General features: G+C 42.0%; 1 protein-coding gene across 2 annotated transcripts in view; it reads left to right on the top strand.

Moving 5' to 3' along the window:
* Positions 1 to 26,177, top strand: part of ABTB2 (ankyrin repeat and BTB domain containing 2) — a 195,074-nt gene that overhangs the window by 145,058 nt on the left and 23,839 nt on the right. For both annotated transcript variants that reach the window (XM_077322136.1, XM_077322137.1), the window contains exons 4-7: positions 15,449 to 15,601; positions 17,810 to 17,975; positions 20,410 to 20,499; positions 21,012 to 21,113. In XM_077322136.1, coding sequence (XP_077178251.1) covers positions 15,449 to 15,601; positions 17,810 to 17,975; positions 20,410 to 20,499; positions 21,012 to 21,113 — 511 coding nt within the window. The remainder of the gene's footprint in view (positions 1 to 15,448; positions 15,602 to 17,809; positions 17,976 to 20,409; positions 20,500 to 21,011; positions 21,114 to 26,177) is intronic.

The raw sequence follows: 26,177 nt of genomic DNA, 5'->3' as shown, positions 1-26,177 counted from the left end.
GCACCAGGAATAGAACATCTGAAAAGGGCTAATATGGAAATGGAAAAAGATTTTCTGTGCAAGTATTGGGAAGGTCAAAATTCTATCACTTACAATAAAGTAGAATGACACTGTTTCTACAAGAAATGATTTACCCTGGAGACTAATGTGCCTTAACAAAAGCTCCAGTGCATTTGTAGAATTCATATGCTTGTGGACTTCACTTTTCATTTCCGTGCAGAAAAAACTTCAGCCCATGCAACACTTTGCACAGATGAAGCTGCACATTCTTTGTAATAAGAAATGCACATCTTTTGTGGAGGGAAGCTCCACACATCAGATGAACTGCAGCATTTTGATGAGTCGAAGCAATAACTTTTGTGTCTCCAAAGGGGTAATATGTTTTTGTTTTGTTTATTAGGCATTGAAAACCTAGATGTTGTTGGGGGTTTTTCTAATCTTTTGAAGTTGCTGGCAGAAAGAAAGGATGTCTGACTCTCAATGCCTGCTGTCTACCAATTTAAAAAATGCTCTATTCCTTGCCACATGAAAAATCCCTAAAATTAGTTGAATCTCTATAAATCACAGGAAAAATTACTTTGTTTTAGAAAGCTATGCTGGAAGGAACTCAAAAGTTGGGCTGAACAATAAAAAATAATGTAAAACTTGTTAATTATTTATTATAGTGCACAGTTAAAAACTAGTTTTTAAGATGTTTTTATTCTGTTTTTAACTGTGCACTATAATAAATAATTAACAAGTTTTACGTTATTTTTATTGTTCAGCTCAACTTTTGAGTTCCTACCTGTTAAGGTTGAGTTTTGTTCCTTTTTTGGTTTAGCATTAGAAAGCTGTGCTATCAATCATATTTACAGTAGTAACTCCAATGAAAAACTAGGTTTTATCCAGGTATGCCATTACAAAGGGGGGTATCTAAGAGCCTTAGGGAAGGGCGGTATAAAAATCTAAATAAATAAATTTCATTTACATACAAGTCCAGTAAAAACAATATTTTGATCTATAACTTACTTTAAACGGGATCATCTTGTATTCAGAGTCATTTTCTTTTTGGGTAATATGGGCAAAGTTTTAATGGTATTTTAGTAATAAATATTTGAGCAGTGAATAGAAGAGAACACTGTTTCTTTCTTTTTAATCTCATGACTTCTATTGCCTGACCTAGAATGCTGCAATAATTGTAGCCCTCTTCAGGCATTATGTTTGACCTCTCATATAGGAAGCACGCAATACGTGCAATCCTGATACACACAATTGCCATTTTGTCTGAAAGGAGCAATGCTCATATATTCCAGCTTTGGAACATATACCAAAATCTTAATTTTCTGGTATATGTATACTAGTCTTGCCAACCTCCATGTGAGGACTGGGGATTTCAGAATTACATCTGTTCTCCAGGTCACAGAGATCAGTTCCCCTAAAAAAAATGGCTGCTTTGAATTTTAGTATTACACCCTACTAAGTTCCCTTTCTTTCCCAAACCCTGGTCTCTTTAAAATTTTCCCCACAAGCAGCAGGAATTTCCCAACCCAGAGATGGCAACCCTAACATGTAGAGGCTGAAAAATATGCATGAGCTCTTGTTGCAGGAGCCTGGAGGTCATGGTAGCAGCAGCCCCTGCCCCCGTGGGTAGCACAGAGGCGATAAAGAGCAGTGGAGTCTCAGCAGGGGGGTGAATTGCTTATACTGCTGTCGTTGGCAGGGAGGAGGCAGGTGAAATGCATCAGGCAAGATGCACCAGGTGATAGTCACTGGTGGCTGGGAAGGGCAGTCACCTTGCTCACTGAGGCCCCGCAGACCCCTGTTGCCTCCTGGCCACTCCTGGGAAATGGGAAGGCTGGATAAGCATCTGCAGAGCAGGCAATTCCCCGTCCCAGCCCCTGTGAAGAATTGGGGGAGGTCAGCAGCGGTGTATTTGAGGGAGTGGGGGGCATTCCTATAGGCCCTCTTTGTTGACGATGGCAGGGAAGGCATCGTGGAGGCTGCAGAGGGTAGTGGCAGGCCAGGGAGGTGGCAGTGGGTTTGTTGGAAGGGCTTACCTAGTGGCTGGCAGTGGTGTGGACAGTGGGGAAAGCAGTATGGCAGTTTTGGAGTGCCCCCTGCTGTTGGAGAGTGACATGGCTTCTGGGGCTCATTGGGGGAGGACCCTTCCACTGAGAATCATAGAATCATCGAATCGTAGAGTTGGAAGGGGCCATACAGGCCATCTAGTCCAACCCCCTGCTCAACGCAGGATCAGCCCAAAGCATCCTAAAGCATCCAAGAAAAGTGTGTATCCAACCTTTGCTTGAAGACTGCCAGTGAGGGGGAGCTCACCACCTCCTTAGGCAGCCTATTCCACTGCTGAACTACTCTGTGAAAATTTTTTCCTGATATCTAGCCTATATCGTTGTACTTGAAGTTTAAACCCATTACTGCGTGTCCTCTCCTCTGCAGCCAACAGAAACAGCATCCTGCCCTCCTCCAAGTGACAACCTTTCAAATACTTAAAAAGGGCTATCATGTCCCCTCTCAACCTCCTTTTCTCCAGGCTGAACATTCCCAAGTCCCTCAACCTATCTTCATAGGGCTTGGTCCTTGGCCCCAGATCATCTTCGTCGCTCTCCTCTGTACCCTTTCAATTTTATCTACGTCCTTCTTGAAGTGAGGCCTCCAGAACTGCACACAGTACTTCAGGTGTGGTCTGACCAGTGCCGTATACACTGTGGGACTATGACATCTTGTGATTTTGATGTGATGCCCCTGTTGATACAGCCCAAAATGGCATTCACCTTTTTACTGCTGCATCACACTGCCTGCTCATGTTTAGTTTACAGTCCACAAGTACTCCAAGGTCTCGTTCATACACAGTGTTACCTAGAAGCGTATCCCCCATCCAGTAGGCATGCTTTTCATTTTTCTGACCCAGATGCAGAACTTTACACTTATCTTTATTAAATTGCATCATGTTCTCATTTGCCCATTTTTCCATTGTGTTCAGATCTCGTTGAACTCTGTCTCTATCTTCCGGAGTATTTGCCAGTCCTCCCAATTTGGTGTCATCTGCAAACTTGATGAGTAGTCCCTCCACCCCCTCATCTAGATCATTAATAAATACGTTAAAAAGTACCGGGCCGAGCACCGAGCCTTGAGGTACCCCACTACTCACCTCCCTCCAGTCTGATGAAACACCATTGACAACAACTCTTTGAGTGCGGTTCTCTAACCAATACCCTATCCACCTGACTATCTGAAAATCCAGATTGCAGTTCTTCAACTTCAATCAGAGGCCAAGGAGAGTGTGAGAGCCCTCTGAGTGGCCAATCAAAGGCCCTCCCACACTTCTGGGCATCACATCAGCCCCTCTGATTGACCCTTGGGGGAGCCACCCCCAAGGGCCATCACCCCAAAGGCCAATCAGATAGCCAGCACATCATTGGAAGCATGGTCACAATTTTTTGAGATATTATAATGATATTCAATTGCTGTTTTATAAAAAACTGCAAATGTCCAAGTAGGGGGGTGGGATAGGTGTTGCCAGGGATATAGAGCAGGAATACTGTGGTGAAATCTGTCATGTGGACTTTACATTGCTTCTGTGTGACACCAGCAGCTGCAGTAGATAAAGGGAAACTACACAAATGTGTTCCTATGTAGAAACCACCCTAGAAAGGTGTTTAGGATTGCACTGTAAGTGCTGACATTTCTAACACTGTAAATGTAGACATTTCTGGAACAACCAAGAATCTTTGTATTTACAAGTTCATCCATTACCACCATTTTTATTTGTGTAGTGCAGTGGTCCCCAACCTGCGGTCCGCAGCCCAGTGCCGGGCCACGAAGGCCAGGGCGCCGGGCCGCAGTTCCCTCTCCCCCCCCCGCAGTAAAAAACTTCCCAGCTTGCGGCCCGGGAAGCTTCTTACTGCGGGAGGGGGGGGAGAGGGAATCAGGGCCGTGCCGCGCATGCGCGCTGCGCGGGCGGGGCAATTGCCCTGCCAGTCCCCAGTCAAAAAAAGGTTGGGGACCAGTGGTGTAGTGCATGTATTTGCCCTGTACTATTTTATCTGGTGCTGAACAGCTCAAGAATGTTGAAGATGTTGCCCTAGGAAAGCAGCTGATATAACCCATTAGAGACATACTGAAAGTCACTTTGCCTGTGACAGCTGCTTACTGCGGTAGTAAAGGGTAGGGCTAGAATGCTGTGCCTAACGGGCTTTCTCTTCCTTTAATGTCTCCTGGTGGTTTATCATTCTGCAGTTTGGTGAGTGCTGTGCTCAGCTGTATCACTTATGCTTACTTTTCTGCCCAGAATTTCTACCTTTAAAAATATTAACCCTGCCGAGCTGTGAAAGCCAGGTCTATCATTTCTTTTTCATTAAATTGCCTTTTTGGATAGCTTTTTGACACACACCTCCTCTTTTCCTTACAAAGCTAATTCACTTGGAGGAGAAAATGTTGTGTGCTGCTAACATTTGGCACCTAGACATATTGTTGACAGCATGTGATATAGCACATCTTTGCATAAGCTAACAAACTAAGGGATAAGATGGTACAGTGTTTAGAGCACTGGACTAGGACCTGGGTTTCTATCCATGGCATGAACTCACTGGCAGTACATTCCTAAACAGAGTCATAGTCTTCTAAGTTCATGCCTGATAAATGCCTGTTTTTCCTTTACTCAGCACCATTTTCCTGACTAACAGTGGTCTGATTGCACTATATGTGAATTTGGGGCATCACTTCTATCAACTGAATGTTCTCTATGGCATTGTTATTCTAAGGATAAAATTTGGCATGCCGTCATGAGCTCCTTGATAGAAGAATGAGGTACAAATGTGATAGATTCCTAAACCATATGAGAGCCATATGTCCACAGCCTTAAGCTTCCTACTGAAAAAAGTGAGATAGGAATGTCACAAATAATTATGTGTATGAAATATCAGTTGAGGTTGCATAGTATTTTTCAGGAATTTTTCCTAAGCAAGCATACTAATGGCAAAGTGCTCCTCTGCCATGCCAGTGAACTGTGTAAAAATGAAAAGAAAATAGATTCATAGTATAGAAATTTCATGGAGGATCTACTTTCTTGTATCCAAATAAAAATGGAATCATCTTTGATTGCTCTTAAAGCTTTATGTGATTCAGACTTCAGCACTGAACAAAGTGGTTTCAGATGCAAAGAAAATGGTAAAATATTGTTTAGATATTTGAACGTCACCCAATAAGATCTTTTTGGAAATTTAAAAGTCAGAACCAGCTAAGATGATGGAACTTGAAACTTTTTAAAAATATAAAAGATGCAAGCCATATGGTTTCAAAGTAATATAAGATAGCATTGAAATACTAATGGGAGACAGACAGAACAAATGGAAAAGCTATGGCTGTGGGCACAAAATACTGGCAAACTAGTTTTATTTGAAAAATGAGACTATAGTTGGAAAGATGAAAAAAGGTATTGTCATACTCAACTCTACAAAAGAATTATCTGAAACTAATAATTAGATGTGTTATTCAATCCGAAGTCAATAAAATAATTATCACAATAATTCAGTTTTTGGAACAGTGGGAAAGATACTGGTATGAATAATCATTGATGATTGCTACATCCCACTACTCATCGTTGTGGTAATTTGATAAATCCTGTAGTTCCAATAATCACTGGATTCATGTTTAGGGTTGCCAACCTCCAGGTGATAGCTGGAGATCTCCCACTATTACAATAACTTCCAGGCAACAGAAATCAAATGGCTGCCTTGGAAGGTAGATTCTATGGCACTGAAGTCCCTACCAACGTGAGCTGGCAACCCTATCAATTCTAGCCCTTGATAGTCTATTTATAATGAGTCCTGAACAGAGGCACACTCTTCTCAGGGCCAAACTAGATAATACAGTGGCCAAGGATCTGAGCCATGATAGCCACCATTTTAAAGAAGAATTTGAACATTTAACAATACTGTACTGGGTTTTTTTTAAACAGCAGCAGCCACAGCTAGGATTCGTGGCTAGTACAACATTCCTGTTTGACTGTCAACCTATAGGCTTCAATGGGCAAGTGTTGATTTGTTTACTTTATTTATATCCCACCTTTCTCCCCAGTAGAGACCCCAAATGGCTTACATTGTTCTCCTCTCCTTTCTTATCTTCACAACAACCCTGTGAGTATGTGACAGTTCCAAGCTTTCATGGCAGATTCATTTAGATTCAAACCCAGATCTCCCATATCTTAGTCCAGCACTTTATTGATATTTATTCATTTTTAAAGGTGGATACTACACTTTCTCCAACATAGGACTGAAAGCACATCACAAGCTCATCATACAAATTAAAATCAATCAGATCACAACTCAAAAGAAGAATAAAATGTCCAAACAATTCATATCAGCCCTACCCAAAGCCTGCCACCTAAACTGTCATTCCATTACAGCAGATCTGCTTTAAAGCAGTTCCAGTTAACGGTAATAGCATGGTAATAGTGCAGTCCTTCGCAGAGTTACTGTGTGCCACCCCATGAAAATGGATGGTCTTGAGCTGGACTAATTCTGCATATAATTGCTGTATAGATATGCAAAACGTATGGATCCTATTACTGTTATGTGAATTGAGAACTAGTTGACAGATCGTACCCAAAGGGTACCTTGTAAATGGTACATCATCTTCTTGGAGACAAGTGATGGGTGGAGTATCTCAGGGATCTGTCCTGGAACCTGTGTTGTTCAACATATTCATAAATTATTTGGATGAAGGACTAGAGGGGATGCTTATTAAATTTGCGGATGATACTAAACTGGGAGGGGTAGCAAACTCATCCGAAGACAGAATCAGGATACAGGATGATCTTGATAGGCTCAAGAACTGGTCTAAACTGAATAAAATGAAATTCAATAAGGACAAATGTAAAGTTCTGCATTAGATAGGAAAAATCAAATACATTACTATAGATGGGCAAGACTTGTCTTGGCAGTGATATGTGTGAAAAGGATCTGGGGGTCTTAGTAGACCATATTCTGAACATGAGTCAGAAGTGTGACTCGGTAGCAAAACAGGCAAATGGAATTTTGGGCTGTATTAAAAGAAGTATAAAGTTCAGATCACATGAGGTGATGCTACCACTGGTTAGACTCATTTGGAGTACTGTGATCAGTTTTGGGCACCACAACTGAACAAAGACGGAGACACACTGGAGACACACATGTCCAGAGGAGGGCTACAAAGATGGTGAGGGGTTTGGAGACCAAGTCATATGAAGAAAGGTTGAGGGAGCGTACCTGTGGGCTGTCACTGCCTCTCTCCTTGTGGGCGACAATGGAGACTGCAGCCACAAGGCTTCTAGCAAGCAAGGAGGGAGGGTGGGAGCTGGAGGGGGAGGGCCAATCAGGGTGGACCTGGACAAAAAAGGCCCCGGACAATCTCCTCCCAGGAGGCTGTTTCCCAAATATATAAGGGAGCGAAATAGTGTTCAGGATGGGGCCTTGTACCATCTTTGACTTTATAAATTACTAGTAATCAAGCCCGCTGCAGCTAAATGCAGCGGGCGCTAGACCACGGAGCCTCCGCAGCCATGCGCCTCCCGACGCGTCAGGCCGCCCTCAAGGAAGCAACTGCGAGCCGCGGTTCGCAGTTGCTTCCTTCAGCAGCCTAGGAATTGGCCCAGCCGATGGTCTGTCACGAGGAAGGGGCCAATTAGGTCCCTTCCTCATCACGGACAAAGCCCTCCGCCTGAGGGCTTAACAAATTATTTAGTCCGCGGCGCCCGCGGCGCCGCGGGCGTGTTAAGGATGCTTGTACATGGCTGCAAGTAACTGCAATAGCCTCCATTGCAGCAGTTTCTGTGGGAACTAGATCTCTCATACTTCCTTGTATACCACACCACAGCACTGCTGTGCATACCTGCAACAATATTATGGACCTCAACCATTTAAGTGTGCTCAACTCTCTCCCTCAGTTAAACCCAGTCCTTATCCATGGTTCCTCTATATATTAGTGAAACAGCCTGGGGGGTGGAATGTGTCCAGCTGTCCAAGTTGGAATAGGGCCAATCCAGGGTGCAGCTAGCTTTGCTGGCTGCACCCTGATTGGCCCTGCCCCTGCAGCTCCCGCCCTCCATCCCTGGACTCTAGCCTCTTTGCTCTCAGATGGGCCTCAGTGCCTAGAGCCAGCAGCAGGTAAGGGGAGAGGGCTCTGGGCAAAGGGTCATGGTGGAGGGCGTCCTAACAAGGGCATCCTGGCCTACTAAACAGGGCCTGCTCACAACGGTCTGCTTACTGCCTGCTAAGGAGCTCTGTCCTGGGCCTGCTAACAAGCTAGCCAGCCCCCACCCGCCCCACTTGATCCGGCTGTGAGCTGTGGCCCAAAACCACCTTAAGCTGCCTGGCCAGGGGAAGGGACCCTTTCAAGGAACAGGCTTTGAAGCTAGTAATTATATAAGCAATGAAATAATGATACACTTCAGTATTAAGATAAAGCCAAGACACAATGGAAAATTTTCATTGGATACATTTCTCCTGGTCTTTATGGACCATCATGTATAGCAGCTTTCCTGTGCTGGACAGGAAAGTTATAGTTAGTGCTTTGGACCTAATATTACTTTTGCTGTTTTACTCATGGAAGACTAGAAGAGCAGTTTTCACTAACTGTCCTGCAGCCCCTCACTACAACCCTTGTGTAGTTTCTGAGTGTCCAGTCATCCATGGGAAGAGTAGTTAGGCAGAACACAGAAGACTATAGTGGGAAGGTTTTGTTGTTCTTTATTTGGTGCAGCTCTGCTTGTGCTTGAGATCCAAACCAGTATTAATAAACCTATGTACTGATAGTAATAGTAAGTATGAGCCTCTTGTGGCGCAGAGTGGTAAGGCAGCCGTCTGAAAGCTTTGCCCATAAGGCTGGGAGTTCAATCCCAGCAGCCGGCTCAAGGTTGACTCAGCCTTCCATCCTTCCGAGGTCGGTAAAATGAGTACCCAGCTTGCTGGGGGGTAAATGGTAATGACTGGGGAAGGCACTGGCAAACCACCCCGTATTGAGTCTGCCATGAAAACGCTAGAGGGCGTCACCCCAAGGGTCAGACATGACTCGGTGCTTGCACAGGGGATACCTTTACCTTTACTGATAGTAACTATTCAAAGATTTGGAAGTGATACTGTCAAGTTCCCATTGCCCATGCAGCTGCTAGCACCTCTGGTTCAGCTGGATTTTCAGGTTATGTAGTGCTTCACACAGATTCATGCCCAGACTAGTTTTTCAAGTTTTCATTAACATTTTTAAAGTAAGCAAAGGATGTGCACATATCCTTTGATTCAGTTATCACATAGGAATCTTTTTAAAAGAAAAATATACAAGATTGCTTATTTCCAAACAACCACAGCCTACTGTTTCAGGATCTTCTCCAACACTCTCAAGAAGTTTTAAAACTTGGTCTTAAGTTTTTCTTGACCAGACCAGAAACTGACCTTTGATTTATATAGGAGACATCTGAAAATTGTTCAGCAGTTGGAACAAGGCAGCTACAACTCCCATTTTGGTACATGTGCAAGGCTGTCTAGAATTCCAAGGATCAGGCCTAGGGCTATAACAGTGATGAGAAAAAGTTTTCCTGCTGTTCAACAGAAAAGACCATCTCTACACAGCCTAAAAGAACAAACCCTTCTTGGGCAGAATGATTTACTTCAGTCGCTGCTTCCCACCCTGTAATGGTTCCTATTCAGATTCTTCTGCCACATGCAGGCTGCTGTTTGTATTTATGGCAGCTGACAACTTTTATAGCATTGTAATTTCCACTTAGTGAGTGTTATTTCTGGTGGTGATTCAATGGCATTTTTCCCCAACTGACGGAGCAGTTTCTGCTGTTCCATACAAGGAAATCAACTGGTCCAAGTTCACCGTTTTTCAGAGCTGATGCTGAGTGGTAATTACCTAAAAAAGACCATCCCTCAGAGCCAGACTAGATATTATGGTGGCTACTGGTCTGATTCATGGCTGCCAAAAACAGTATAGAATGAATTTGGCCATTTAAAAATTCCATGAGGACCCAATCCTGATTTGGCCCATAAATAATAATAATATTTGTTAAATCTATATCATGCCCTTCTGTATCACTCAGGGCAGGTAACAATATTTAAAAACCTATAAAGTTAAAAATGTAAAAAAGTTACAATTTTCCTAATGACCCCAACTAAAATTTCCCACACAAAGGGTTTTGTCAGGACCCGATCTTCCATCCCTCCTCCACTGGTGAAGCCAGTCTTTACTGGTGGATGCCGTTTTTAGACTTCAACCATATGCCTGGTGGAAAAGCCCCATCCTGTAGACCCTGATTTAGGTCCTGCAGGTCCCTGATCTCTCTTGGAAGCTCATTCCATCAGGCTGGGGCCAGTAACTTTTCAAGACCAACTTGACGTTTTTGGGACTGGGACCCTGAGCAGATGTTGGTCTGAAGATTGTAGTGCTCTTGGAACATTATAAGGAAAAAGCACAACAGATTCAGAAGATCTTGTTCCCTTGTTTCCTGGCTTTTTGTCTTTAGAAAAGATGGGAGGAGGGGTCAGGATCAAGCCCTTGTGACATTTTTAAATAAAATGGCCAGATTTAAAATGACATTGGCAGCCATGGGTTGGACCTGGGGCCCCTGTAATGTTGTCTTGTTTGGCCTGCAAACTCTGGAAACATGTGAAAACGTGTTTAATCACAACCAAACTGTGAGCCACTAAAATATACTGTTTTCATCTAATAACCAAAAATTCCAACAAAATTTAGATAAAGGAGTCTGGAGGAAGATCATTCCTTAGCTGTATTTGCCAATGAAGGCTATATTTTCTAGATGACCATTTCACTTGGTATTTTCACATAATTTGGTAGGCCTCCATTTCAGTCTTATAAAGGACTACCTTATTTCTGTGCTCCCTTTTGTATGAACTAATCAAGACATATGTCACTTCCTACCTACTGTGCTGTAGCTCTCCACAGCAAAGCTGGGCTGACACTGCAAGTATTCCAGCTGGTTTCTCGGGATAGGATTTTTAATGATAGCATACTAAAATTGCTGCTTTTTCCATTTAAAACAAACAGTGCCTTGTCTCTGATCTCTAAGGTTGCAGTTAAGGTGTCCGTGAAGAGATCTGTCATACTGATAAAATGTTTGTTAGGGGAGTACCCACATTCAGTGCAGGTGACCACTTCTGCCCTCTAAAAGGCCTGAGGTGGCAAACTGCCTTGGTACATCCTTAGATGTGAGCTTTAGCTTCTCTTATATGACTACTGCATGAGTCCATTCAACTGAAATAAAAGGCTGATTAAATCAATTGATAAGTTATGTCATCTTGAAGTGACTGTGCTGAACAGAAAGTTGTAAGGGATGTGTGTGTGTATTGCAGCCATTGTCCCAACCACACACACTACACCCCTTGTGGATGGTTATAAATAAATAAAATACATTCAAAGGTAGTAGATTGAACCATGGGTTAAGAATGCTCTGCCAGAAAAAAACACTCCTTTGTGGAATAAGAGAGTTAACTAGATAGCTGAACACTGACAAAAAATGAATAGAGGACATTTTGCTTTTAATATTCTGAGATGGTCTCTGCAAAACACACCTTGCTGGTGGCAAAATGGAAACAGATGTTATGCTTTTGGTGAGCCAAGAGTTGAAAGTGTGCACAGTGAAAGCTTGGCAAAGGGAGTTCCACTCAGAAATCCTATTATTTGTAATCATTTCTAACAGGATTTGTATTTCCAGCTCTTCCTCCCCACCCCACCCCTTCTAGCACATCACTGTGAAAACTCCTTTTATGTTCTCAAATGCTTTACTTAATACCCAGGTTATTTTATAGCTTGCTCTGTCATATATGAGAGGGGTCTTTTTGCTTCAGATTTTAGCTTTAAAGGAAAGGAAGACTTCTATCCTCTTAGACCCACAATGTAATTGTTTGAAAAGGAAGCAATTTTTCTAGCATAAAACAGGCAGAATAAGTTTTATAATGAAAAAAAGATACTTGGCATATCAATAAAGACAGCAGCCATTGTTGTGGGGGAAAGAAACATATTAGTGTTGGTGTTTCCAGTTCTGAGGCAGTGCTGCAGTACATAAGAAAGTATAGTAATAATAATGTTGAGTTGGATCCAAGGACTGCAGAGGTTTCTGCTAACTGGGGTAGCTTTCCTCTGAAGAAGGCTCCTTCCATTGAGGAAGTCTCCTCCAAGTGAGGGAGAATCCTTAGAGCCAATCCACCCAATATGTGCAGGTTTCTGCCATCTTATCCCCTATGGAAATCGCAAATGCAACCCTTTCCATCCATCTCTTAAATCTGCTCATGCAGATTCCCCTCTCCCTTATAATGCTTAGTATATCATCATATATGTAATTCTAAACCTAAAGGTAAAGGTAAAGGTATCCCCTGTGCAAACACCAAGTGATGTCTGACCCTTGGGGTGATGCCCTCCAGCATTTTCATGGCAGACTCAATACGGGGTGGTTTGCCAGTGCCTTCCCCAGTCATTACCGTTCCCCCCCCCCCCCAGCAAGCTGGGTACTCATTTTACCGACCTCGGAAGGATGGAAGGCTGAGTCAACCTTGAGCCGGCTGCTGGGACTGAACTCCCAGCCTCATGGGCAGAGGTTTCAGACTGCATGTCTGCTGCCTTACCACTCTGCGCCACAAAGGACTCTAATTCTAAACCTAGTGGATCACAAACAACAATCAGTGAGGCAAAGGTAGTGTTTTTCTATAGTCTTTGGATATCCCCAGGTTTGCATTAAAAATCAAAGGAAAAATGAAATGTAATGCTTAGGAGGAAAGACTGAGAAGCTATATTCCAAGGACATGGCCACCATTTTCCGAAAGGTTGGTGGGCAAGGAAGAGATAAGTGAGGGGGGAATAAAAAGTGCTTCCTTTGCTGCCACATGACCCAGGCAGACAGCTGAGCAGAAGAAGGGGAGTATGCCTCCAGGACAGGCAAAATTAATGAACAACGAAGAACAGTTAGACCATTAGGTCTCTTCTTTCTCCTCCTTCTATACAAAGTGTGTTTCTTTTTTCACAGTAAAACTATTTTATTCTTTTTAAAAGCCTAGTGCTTTACTCCTTTTAAAATATTAAATTGCCAACATCAGTCCTCTGTGGGAATCTCTGGAAACTTTAAGGCAGGGATTCCCAACCAGGGGTCCATGAGACCTCTAGAGCAGTGGTCCCCAACCTTTTTATCACCGGGGACTGGTCAACGCTTGACAATTTTACTGAGGCCCGGGGGGGGGTAGTCTTTTGCCGAGGGACGTCGCTGCCACCTGAGCCCCTGCTCTACTTGCTTTCCCGTCGCCCACTGGGGGGCACTGCCAGCAGCAGCTGTGCAGTGCCATGCCGAGGGAGAGTCCCAGACATGGCAGCCGCTGGAGAACACCAAAGGTGAGCCAGTCCCACCTTCAACTATTTCCTATCTCTTCCCTCCCCCTCAGTTCTCCTTGAGCATTATGATGATGTCAGTTCTGGGGGATATGGCAGGGAGGCATGGCCAGCTAACATCACTTTGGGGTTCCTTGAACCCTGAAAAAGACTGCTCTAAGGAGATATCATGCTGTTGGCCTCTTGACCTTTGTTTATTTTGACCCTGCTCTTGCTCTGAGTAGTGGCAAAAAATGAAAGGTAGGGCAGGGCATCCTCCATGTCAAACAGAGGCTTGGCAGTCCTAAGTGAGACAATGGGGGCTGTCAGGAAAGAAAAAAATGTCAGCAACCGGATTCTTGGCCATTGTGTGGAAACATGCCTATGGCTACTTGAATTCATGGTCCTAAGGACAGGCTCAAAGCTACACCAAGTATAAGTATGATACTGTCATATTCTGGTATATCATTATATGAAAAATTTTGAAAGAAGCAAAGCCAGGCTGCCCTCAATAGGTTCTCTCTCCCCTTCCATGTGTTCCCCCTATGGTTGTCAGGCAGCCATCTGCTAGCTATCCCACCTCTATGGGTAACCTGTCTGGCATCAACCAGAGCCTGGGCGTTATCCATTATGGCTCAGGCTCTGTGGAATGGGCTCCCTGAAGAGGTGAAGGAGGCCCCCTCCATGGAGTTCTTCAGAAGACTTTCAAGGGGGGAGAGATGAATGGCAGAAATCTCTTAAGGGGCAAAGATTTGGGGGTTGGGATTTTATTTTTGCTTTTAACTGAAAATGTTTTTAACTGTTATCGTAAGTTGCCTTGAATCATGGAGAAAGATGGGATATAAATGTTTAAATAAATAAATTAAAGAAGTTTATATCTATTCTGGGAACTTCCCAGCTAAGCAGAAACATACACGTTTGTAAGTCAACCAAAAGAAGAAGAACTAAAAATGCCCTAGAAGGGGTGGGGTGTTGAGAACACTTGAGGGGCAGTTAAAAGGCAGGAGAAGTAGGAAAGAGAAATCAATCTTTACAATCCTGGTGTTTTGGGGTGGGGTGAGGTGTTTTCTCAGACCGTCATCCCCTTTTTATGATCTTTCACAGCTCTAACAGCAATTATTTGCAAATTAATGTTAGGACATTGGCATGTAAAGTAATTCTAATGTATCTTCAAGCATTCTTTTCTTGAGTGTCTTTTATTGTATTTTATTATTAAGTCTGCATTTCACATTTCTGTAAACTGCTTAAGAGCAAATGACTGGCAAAAAATGGCCTAAAATAAATAAATAAACCAATATATGTATGATTTTTATCTCCAATGAATATATTTCATCCTGCTGTTCTGCATTAAAGAGACAAACATCCTAGGCTTAAGCACATTTTTTCAGACACAGATTTTATTTTCTTTCTTTCTTTAGATTCAGATTTATTAACCACCACTCCCAGATTAAGCCAGAACATGGCAGTTTAAAAAAGAACCCATAAAACAGAATCAAATACAATAATAATTGGCCTATTTTGAAAACGGCTTTTTTTGGTACATATTGTACCCCACCACAAGTCCCTGGAGGGTGGTGGGCTAAAAATCTAATAAATAAATACATCTATTCCCTCCCATCTCACCAGTCCAGACCCAGTATACACCCATCTGCCAACCTCAGGAGAGGCCTCCCCTGCCTAGGTGGTCTGGTGTATGGAGGTCCTCTAGCGGAAGGACCCAGATCCTCCTTAGCCAGGCCTCAACCGAATGCCTGGAGGAAGAGCTCCATCTTGCAGGCCCTGCAGAACGATGATAGATCCATTTGATCCTAGTGCTCCACCTTTCAGGTCCATAGCAAGAATGTGGTTTTTCAAGAAAAAGTTTCTAAAAGGGGAAAAGGAAAAGCTAAGTAAGATGTAAGGGATCCATGATCAGATATCCTGACAGTTTTAATTCAAACTAGCCTCTCCCTCATTCTGAATTCTTTGCTGTGGTTGCTGTTGAATAAAATGAAAGTCAGCAGGAGAGTCCAGTCATGGGTGTGTTGCATCTCATTCGGAAATTTCAAAATACTTTCCCCCCGCATATTTTTGTGTGAAGTATAATGGATCTCCTTTCTCTTCACAGGCCCTTCATGTTGCTGCCGCCACTTATGGAATGGATGCGGGTGGCCATAACCTATGCTGAGCACCGACGCAGTTTCACAGTGGACAGCGATGACATCAGGCAGACAGCCAGGCTGCTTTTGCCAGGGCTGGACTGTGAACCCCGGCAGCTCAAGTATGGGGGGATGGGTCTTCTACTATTCCATTCAAGTTAAGGTCAATTAAAGGCACTACCTCAGCGATTTAATCACAAAGCACTCTTAGGAGGACTTGGTTTAACGGGCTGAGTGAATTAGTGAAGCAACACTGACTAGTTCATAGATTTTGTGCCTACATCAGAAGCATTGCTGGAAAAGCATGTTCTGATGTGTGAGCCAAAGCCTGAGCTTCAGGGAGGATTATGCATTACTTCTAAAGACCACTTCAAACATGAACTTCCAGTTGCCTTCACAAAAAGCCCTTCATGTGGAAAGTAGCATTCAGCCTTTGCATCAGTCATTGTACATGGCAATTTTATATGTTTCTTTGGGAGTCTTTGGCAGCATGAACATGCACTGGGAAGCCATAAGGGGCTTCAGCACCCTAGCACGTGTACAGTATGTATGCATACATCAAAAAATGTGTATATGTGATTATCACATATAATAGCATACTTGCAACTTCACACAACTTCCTACACAAAAACATTTAAGAATGGTTTCATACAGGAAGCACACTGCAGAGACTATAAAGGAGGCACATAGGTGTTCTTTTATATACAGGTCGCATGCACAGTCAAAACAAATAGCTGCCTTCTGTCTTTCAAACACGGTCAATGTTCTGGTGGCTGCTAACAATTGGCAGCAATCCTGGACTCAAATAATTGGTGCCCTGATCTTTAAATACCCATTCCAAACTCCAAATATTAGCAGTTGTAGTCATGAGGAGATTAATGTTAGAATTTATTGCTGCTCACTTTGCAGTATTACTAATTCTAAATATATCTTATATATGATGGAATGGATTTATCTAATAATTTTATGTCAAAAATGGTGCTGAGCCCACAAATGGATTTTGATGAGTCATTTAAAAATCCTTTAGAGAGTTGATTTGTAAATCCATTAAAAGATGTAGTATTCATAAAAAGAAATGGGGCAGGTATTGTAAAAATTAATCATACCTTTTATTGAACACTGAGATTGTAAAATGAAATTACACAAGGGGAAATATTAACATTCCCTCCTTTGCATGCTTTAAGTCTTAAATTAATCATTCAAAAACTCAATTCAAGACTTTTTTCTTCCAAGTCACCCTATGTAATTAATCTCCCTTTCTATATTAATCTCCAAAAGGCCCTGTGAATTTAACAGGGTGCTACTTTTTATTAAACAAATTCTCCTGATTTTTTATAGCAAATTGAGAATAAAAACAAGTTCTGGGGGATTTCAGATCCCCCCCTCCTTCCAGCAACCTAGTGTTCCTCAGCCTTCAGGTACCACTTAGGGTTGTCAGTACCCAGGAGGGAGACCTGGGGATCCCCTGGAATTACCAGACCACTGTTCCCCTGGAGAAAATGGCTGCTTTAGAGAGTAGATGCCATACCATTATACAGCACTAAGGTGCCTCCCCACCCCAAATCCCACCCAATCCTGGCTCCACCCCAAAATTCTTCAGGTATTTCCCAACTCAGAGCTGGCAACCCTAGGTATCATTACAAATATCCTTTGGGGGATAATTAGTAACAAAAGTGAGAAGTGGGAGAAACAACAAATACCTGTCTGCAAAGGACCATGGAGTTGGAGTGACTGCAATAGAAAGCCCCTTCAGGGCAACTACTTATTAATCTTAGTTATAGGGCCCAGTTAACATACACACAAAGATGTATGTAAAGGGAATGGGTAGCCCATGCATGGAAGAAAGCATTATGTTGCATATTGCAGTGCAAATGATCCAGCAAAAATAAGACTGTAGAATCCTGAGGTGGTTATGTGGACTGAACCACTTTCTTGTAGGTAGTAGATTGCCCCATGTAAAAAATCCTTTATGTAAAATACCAGCACACCTAGGAAAAAGTTCTTACCTCAGCCCAACTCCCCATTCTGCTAGATTTCTAAATGCAGGATTTTAAAAACATTTTTATATATATATATGATTTCCATTCACAACAAACCCAAGGTGGTAGAGTCCATCCTACACCCTCTAATTTCTGACAGTTTATTATTTGCAGTTCTGTGTATTAACCAAGTATGATTATTCATTATGATGAATAGTGGAGGATGTGATATGAAACCACTGTGTCTCTTGTAACATCTTGTAAAGTGGAATCAAGGCATGTTGTAAGGAAAGGCAATAAGACTGTACTCCTCAAATTTTAGCTGTACCTCTTCGGTTATGTTCACAACAGGCCTGAGTGCTGTTTTAGTTCCTTCCGGAGAATGGATGCTAAGGCAGCCACTGAAAAATTCCAGCAAGATCTGGGGTTTCGAATGTTGAACTGTGGAAGGACAGATTTGATAAATCAGGCTATAGAAGTATTGGGTCCTGAAGGAGTTAACACAATGGATGATCAGGTATGTAGAAAAGCTTGAAAAATTCCTTTTCTTGGGCAAATTTCTGCTTCAGAGGCAAATCTATACATAAAGCACATAGTAAGATGGTTCTGACAGTGCTAAACAAAATGTTAGTGTTCAACCACCCTTCCAGTGCTTGATGGGCCCAGGCAAATTGATTCCAGTGATCCAGGAATAACAAAATGCTTTGTGTTGGGTCACAATGAGTTGAGTGGCTACCAGTTGAAACCTTTGGACATCACAGAATCATTGCAGCAAGAAAATAATTCTACTCTTGCTTCACGCAGTCATAAGGTTGCTAGCTCAAGGTTGGGAAATAACTGTAGTGGTGGGGGGGTGGAGCCTGGAGAAGGTGAGGTTTGGGGAGGGAGGGACCTCAATGGGGTAAAATGCCATGGAGTCCACCTTCCAAAGCAGCCAGTTTCTCCAAGTGAACTGATCCCTGTTGCCTGAAGATCAGTTGTAATCTCAGGAGATCTTCAGCTACCACCTGGAGGTTGGCAAACCTACTCATCAAATTCTAGTCCTAATCAGAGTCAGTTTATGATACAGTTTCCAAGTATTGCCATAATCCAGCAAGAGCTATCTGTAGGCTTGTGTGCTTCAGGATGCTTCTAGATCAAGCTCTATATGTACAACATGAAAAGAGTGCTGAATAAGGGGTAAGCTTTCATCCTACACCTGGGTATTGCATGAATGCTGGATAATCCAAGGCTATGACTGGGACGATTCATTTTTCACAGGGATATGTCTCTCCTGTGGTTCGTAAACAATTCCCTGGATTCATACGATCCTCCTGGCCATGTTATTTAGAGCCAGTTATATGTGACTCTGGAGAGAACAATAAGCATTCCAGATTTGTAATTAAGGTCTAAAAAATAGCTATAGGGACAGAGATACGGAACGCAGGTATAGTAGTACTGGGGAAGTAGGATGTTAACACTCTCTCCTGAGTGTTTTCTTAATTAAAAAAAATATTCTCCTTTATCTACTTTAGACTCTGGTAAGAAAAAAGATTAAAATAGACTTTCTGGCTTCTGACCAAAAGTACAAGTGAACGTTGCTAGCTGTACTCTCTGGATTTTGTCTCACTATTTTCAAATGTAGTTTTCTTTCTCTTGCACAAAGAGGTCCCAAGAACATCTGCTATTTAACATTTCAGAGCCATGCGCTGAATAAACTTCTAATAATTGAGTTATCCCTAGTTTTAGAAATCTTTGTTTCACCTATGGTGTTCCACTTTTCCCTTTCAGTGCCCTTTACTTTACACAGACATATGTAGGCTCACATGTATAGGGAATGTGACCCAACTGTTACAAAACTGCTCCCAGTACCTGGGTACAACGTTTCTTAAGTTTGTCAAAAGCAGCCTGTCCTTCTTTTGAGACCTGTATACCATGGGTCAAATCTGATACCATATTTTCAGAAATATAAGGAGGCAATAATACACTTTTATTTAGAATATAAAAGGGGAAGCATAGAGAAAAGCAGAAAGATACAGCCAATTAAAAACTAAGCAGTTAGTCCAGCCACGTATCAGCTGTGCAAAGGAAACTAGTGCCCCCTCCAATCCTGTGTAAAGATACTTGAGGGAGGAGGTTGCTTCCTGAACAGGGAATAAAAGGGAGAATGCAAAATAAACTTTGCCTGTTCAATGAGAAAGGGGGTCTGTGATCTAGGATTTCTGGAAGATTATGGGGTGGGCAGGTGGGCAAGACAGAGCTCTTGCCTGGTTCCAAGCCAATGCCTGATTCCCAAGGTGGCTAAATCCAAACAGCTGGTAAAATATTTTTTTTTACTTTTTTGTTTTTTGTTGAACCATTGGAGTTTGAATTTCAGAGGAAAATTTTTGGTAGAATAGCAAGGGAATGCTGAGAGGCTGACAATGTGTTAAAATGAACCTGCAAAGGACTAACTTAGTTGTGTTTCTTTGGGCAAAGCAGGAGACCCACTTTCATTCTGGAGGGAATGGGTAGAATGAAAGCCATTGCAAGGCAGGCCTTTGACAGTAGGTGCATCAGGGCTCATCTGACCTCATTGGCATTTTATTTCACCTGTATGTATAGCAAGTTTTATATACTTTAATTCATCAGAACAACAAGATTTCAAAGGTGGTGAGCCTCTTGGGTGGCTTCTCACCAGGGGGTGCATTCTGGATAACATAACCAAAGCTAGGCTGTGTCAAGTACCATGATTCCAGTAGGAGACTTAAGTGCATGCTTAAAATCACCTCTGTTGAAATATATGGGACTGCTGTCGTTTTTAGATTAAACCTAAAATACATAATACAAAGGGAATGCAGAACTACTTCGAAAATGTGTAAATGCATGTGTGCATACATAATTCTCCTCCACTTGAAACTGCTGCATGGGGTTTATCATTTGTAATTGGCATGTTATTTGTAACTGGCTTGCTGTAACTTTTATTCTTAAAGGGTATGACTCCGCTTATGTATGCCTGTGCTGCTGGAGATGAAGCCATGGTTCAGATGCTGATTGATGCTGGAGCAAATCTAGATATACCTGTAAGTAAGGACTAAACCCAGTGACTTTGTTCAGACTCTAAAGTAGCAAGAGCCACTACTACATATGCCCCAGAAACATCACACATCTCTTTGTTTGGGTCACATCTATGGCTGGACAGCTATGAGTTTTCTCTTATAAAAGCATTTCATACAGCAATATATAATACAATAATAAATAAAATAATTCCATACAGGTTCTACAGCAATAAAGTATAAATCACTTTCAGAGGCTGCCACAGATGAGATAATGATTAACACTGGCATGGTAATGGGGAGGCTGAAGGACTAAACGTTTCCTCTCCGAAAGAGCAGTATCTAGAGGAAACCAGTAGATGCATTAGAGAAGCACAAGGGAATGAGTATACTGATTGGTGTCAGCAGTGCTCTCTAAGTTGTGTCAATTGGACACTCCCAGGGGTTGTGATTTACCAAGCAGATGCCACTCACAGATATATTTCTGCAGTGCGAAGAAAAGGCCCATTTCAGTAGCTAATGTCCTTCTATTTTTCCAGGTTGCTGGTAGTTCTTCCCGATATCCTTCTGTTCACCCAGACAGCCGGCACTGGACTGCTCTCACCTTTGCTGTGTTGCATGGACATATCTCTGTGGTTCAGGTAAGAAAAAGAGAAGGCATTTCACACAGAGGACTCTGAGAACAAATCAGACAGACAAGACACGTAGGCTCCAAGGCCATTTCAATTCCATGAACCAGGCTGGAATCTGCTCCATTCACTCTCTCTGAAGTAGTACAGCCATCCCTCATTCAGTCACCTCGGTCAAGAATGATGGCGGCATTTGAGAATGCACAGTAGTTTTTCAACTGTCCTGGGTCACAGTATGTTTCTTTAGGAATAGGTGCACCACTGCCTGGTTCTAGACAGGGGCAACCACCTCCTCTCAGGAGGCATTTAGTATCTCCCAGACTCTGTCCTCAAGCCCTCTGCCCAGGCAGACTTAAACAGACTGGCAGGAATCATGCAAGCAGGTGGTAAGTCTCAAACTTCTAAGAATATTGTCCACATCCTTAGCTGGACAAGCTGAAATTTATCCCATACAATTGGACAAACTGGCACCTTGGCACCATCCAAATTGGTACAGATGCCAAAGATTTTTATCCACAAAGTATTTAGCAAAATGATTACAACAGGCTGCAGAACCTCTTGTAGGCTGGAATCAAACAGACTCCGTACTCTGTGTGGATGCAATAGTGGCAGAAATATTGTTTCATCATTGCTATGAGGTAGACTTCATAATGAGCTGTACCCTGTGCATGGTCAGATTCATCCTTTCTCCACTGTCTCACTATTGTCACGCTAGCTATCCCCCTTGCTTTTTCATCATCCAGTAAACCAAGGGGTTACGCATCCTCTTAGCCCAAAGAAAGTGCCTAGGAACAATTGTATCAATTGCCTGTTTATTTATTTATGTTGTTAAGAGTCCACCATGCTTCCTGAGACTCAAAGTGAATGACACAGTGTAAGTTAATACAATCAACAGGATGGAACAGCCAATGAACAATGCAATAGAATTTAGATTGCAGAAATCTGAAACCAAGCAAGGTCTGAACAGAACTAAAACAAAACATAAACATTAATATGACACATTAAAAGATGCAGATATTACATACTATTCACAATAGCGTAGTCCACAATCCCTACCCCTTTGCCAGAAGTTCTTTCTGAATCATTTTTGTTAACACTACAACCCTATTACCTGTGTAAAAAAAGTCCTGAATAATTCAGTTTTGCATATTTTGCAGAAATCCAGGAGAGTAGGAGCTTTACTTGGCTTTTGAGAAAGTATGTTATTAGAAGATTTTACTGATTTCATACAGGAAAGCTTCTTGGGCATGCTGTTCCATAAGGTGGGGGTCACAACAGAGAAGGCATGTGTACAGGCCTTTGTCTCTTATCCACAGAGAAGCACATGCAGAAGGTTCTGCTGTGTGATCCAAGCTTCATGGTAGAGCACAGGGGGAGAGGCATGCCCACAGATATGAGGGCATTGTATGTAGAAGCCAGTACCTAGTATGAGTTCAGCAATTGACAGATAGCCAACATACACCACCCTGCTCCCAATAAAAAACTAAGCTGTAGCATTCTGCACCAACTAGTATCTCTGAGTTGACTTTAAGGGGAAAGCTACATAGAGTGCACTATGGTAGTCTAGTCTCAATGTTAATGTGGCTTGGATCCAGATAGCCAGACTGACCAAGTCATAGTAGGCTGTTATCTTCCATGCTAAACTGAGTTGATAGTAAGGGGGGTAGGGAGGGTTACAGCTGCATCATCTTGATTCTCCAGCAGTAATGTTGGATCCAGTATAATCCCTAAAGGCATAGATCAGCTGAATCCCATCAAAGGCAGGAAGCACAATGTTCTTCAAGATCTTTGCCTTCTCAGCCACTGTTACCTCTGTCTTGTCAGGATCTCATTTCAGTTTGTTCAGCCTTATCCATTTACAGTGGTCTGGCAGTGATTCAGAATCTCTACCGCATCAGCAGGGTATTTGCATAAGGAGCTGGGTGTCATCAGAACATTGATGACAGCCAACTGCAAAACTATAAATTATTTGTTGCAAGGACTTTACATAGAGATTGAATAGAATGTTGGATAGTACTATGTTATGTGGAACCCCACAAGACTGGCCTCACACAGATGACAAACTGGTCTTCTGACAACAATGCTCTTGAGTATAGAGAGCCCATCCATGGGTACCTGCTTCTATCTCCAAATGCTTCAACAAGATGGCATGGTCCTCTGTATCAGAAGCATCACATGAGTACAGTAGAAGCAAAAAGAGGCACGGCCTCTCTTGACATTCAGACAGAAGTCATTGATCAAGGCTACTGAGGCTATCTCTGTCTCATAGCCAAGCCTGAAGCAAGGTTGAAAAGGATCCAGAGCACATGAATAGTCTGAGAACACTTGCAGTTGGTAGGTGTCTGTGAGTCATTTTATGCAGAGAGAGTAGTAATGAGCCAATAATTGGTCACATCATTTTTCCTGTAGGGCTGGGTTTTTTAAAGTAGTGGATTGATAGATACGTCTTTGAGTAGCTGAGGAAAGGTGCCCTGAGTTAATGATGGATTTTAGATAGATATGAAAGGCTTGATGTTGTGGTCCTTGTGGAACTGTAGTTCCCTGGAGATAGGGAAAGTCTATTCAACTAGTGCTGTAGAGATAAGGCAGAGCTCAGAATTTGTTCATTTTTTACCCTATGCAGTTACTCAGGTGTATCTTAATGGTCATCAATATACCATGAATCAGTTGCAGTACTCATCAGTCCAAAGATGTGTCTCCATGCAGTGTCATATGATATGATTATAAAAGGATCAGAATTGTTTCTGTGATTCATTTCTCCATGTTGATGGAGTCATCTGGAAATTTAAATTTGTTGATATTCTTAAATAGGAAACAAATTAATTACTTAGACTGGTGCACTTGAGAACATGTGTAAGAACATATGAAGGATAATCGCTCCTGGTATGAACTTGTGCTCCATTTCAGATCTAGCCACCAATCATTCTTGACTATTCTTTCTATTAGGAAGGTTCATTTCATTTCTTTAAGATCTTGAACCATATCTGTTGTTGCAACACATCTGAAATATATGACCAGAAGATGGCCATGAGAGTTTTTGACAGAGAGTTAAATGGGACTTTTAGAGAGCAATTTCAAGATTTTTTATTGGCAGTAGGGATCAGACGTAGAGATCTGTTTGATATTGGCATGTTAGGATTAAAAAAAAACACCAAAGAAGTGATATCCCAGTGCTGATATTACTCTGGCTTCTTCCCCCACTATATTAGAACTGACCTTTACAATCACTTACTGTCAGACTGTTTCAAAGCAAATGCCAGGTAATATGTTCTGTTAGGTTCAACCAAACTGGCATCAACAAAAGAGCATGCAAACTCTGAACTTCCCAGAACGCTTGCATCAGGTGAGATGTTTTTTTAAGGGGAAGGGAGAAGAAAAGAGAGATGTCTCAGACCATCTTAAAACCTTGTCTTGTAAGCCTCCTTTATGAAAAACTGAATACAGATGGTGCTGTGGTCAAGTTCTACCCATAGTCTTCTAGGAAGAAAAAGCCATAAGATTTTCCACTAAAATCATGCAATGATATTTATTTCCACTAAAATCAATATCATTGCATGCAGGACACACAGATGCCTCAGAAGGCTGAGATCCGTGAAAGATTGTATTCCTTGTATTATCAATACTGGAAATTAATTTCCATTGGTGCACAAGATCATCTAGATACGTTTCTCTTCCCAGCATAATATATTGGATGTTTTTAATGTGAACCTAAACATGTTTAGTTGGAAGTAAGTACATACAAGACTGCAGTCTCAGGCTCAATAAATAATGAAATGTACTATATTTATGTTCATTTTCATGTTTCTCAAAGTAATGAATAAATATGAAATGGTTTCTTGGTGAATCTATTTCTATGAGCTCAGTACATACAAGACGATATTTACATATTCAAAACCAGATTGGCTTCTTAATAGGATCAAAAGTTGCATAGTCAGAATCAAAACATCATGATTGCACTCTAATGAAATGGTTTTTAATTAGTCATTAGTACAAACCCAGAATATTAAATTCCCCAAATGCATCAGATACCTTCCAGTGTAGACCATATTCATAGATGACACTCTCTGTTCTAGTCAGAGGCTATGTACAATTAGGATTCTTTGTTTCAGTGTAGACTCTTGAAATACAACAGTCTCCCTGCTTTACTGTCAATAGGAATTAAAAGTAAACAATATCATTTTATCTGTTGGGAGGAGAAATAAGCTGTTTCTGTTCACATACATTACAAGCAGCATTCAGTATTGCATTCTACATACAGGCAAACAAATGGGATTCTTCTTTCAAATACTTGGCCTCCTGCCAGGGTCCCCTTTAGTATTGGAAAGGTTAGGCACACTTAATTTACACTTGAGATAATAAATACATTTTGCACCAGAGACACAGCTGATAATCCTGTCAACACAGCTCCATGGAAGGAATTAAGCCTTAATCTCTCTTAGCAATGTTTATGTTAAGTACACTTAGGATTTACACACTCTGTGTAATTCAGAGATGAACATTCAATTTTTGGAAACTCAGATCTCCACACATCTCCCACATATGTGGGAATTAATCATTTTGTGAATTCTTCCAACAGGCATTTGGCTGAGGCCAGGCCAACCAACCAACATCTGCAGGGCCCCTGTCCCCCACTCCCCCCAGAAGCCCACTAAGACTCCTGGACCTGTTCGAATTACCACTGTTTATGTTATGATATACTGATATGTTATACTGTCACCTGGTTTATCAATTAATAATATTAATGTTATTATATGTATGGTTTCATGTATAGTTTCAGTTATATGTAAACCACTCTGAGCCTTCGGGGAGGGCGGTATATAAATATGAATAAATAAATAAAATAAATAAATTATGTTCAATATAGTGGATAGCTCTGTGGGCACAAAATCTCAGATTCTGACACTTCTGCAACTTTTAAGAAGATTGTTCATTTTAATGGTTTTCTATTGTATCCTTCAAAATAGACCTGTGAAAAGCAACTGAGGTCCCTCCCTGCCCCAAATCCCTCCCACTTCTGGCTCTACCCCCAAAGTCTCCAGGTATTTCCCAACCCAGAGATGGCAACCTTGTATTCCC

This window comes from Paroedura picta, chromosome 2 (genome assembly GCF_049243985.1).
Source record: "Paroedura picta isolate Pp20150507F chromosome 2, Ppicta_v3.0, whole genome shotgun sequence".
Taxonomy (NCBI): domain Eukaryota; kingdom Metazoa; phylum Chordata; class Lepidosauria; order Squamata; family Gekkonidae; genus Paroedura; species Paroedura picta.
The sequence above is the reverse complement of the archived record's forward strand: the minus strand, read 5'-3'. Positions and strand labels throughout refer to the sequence as shown.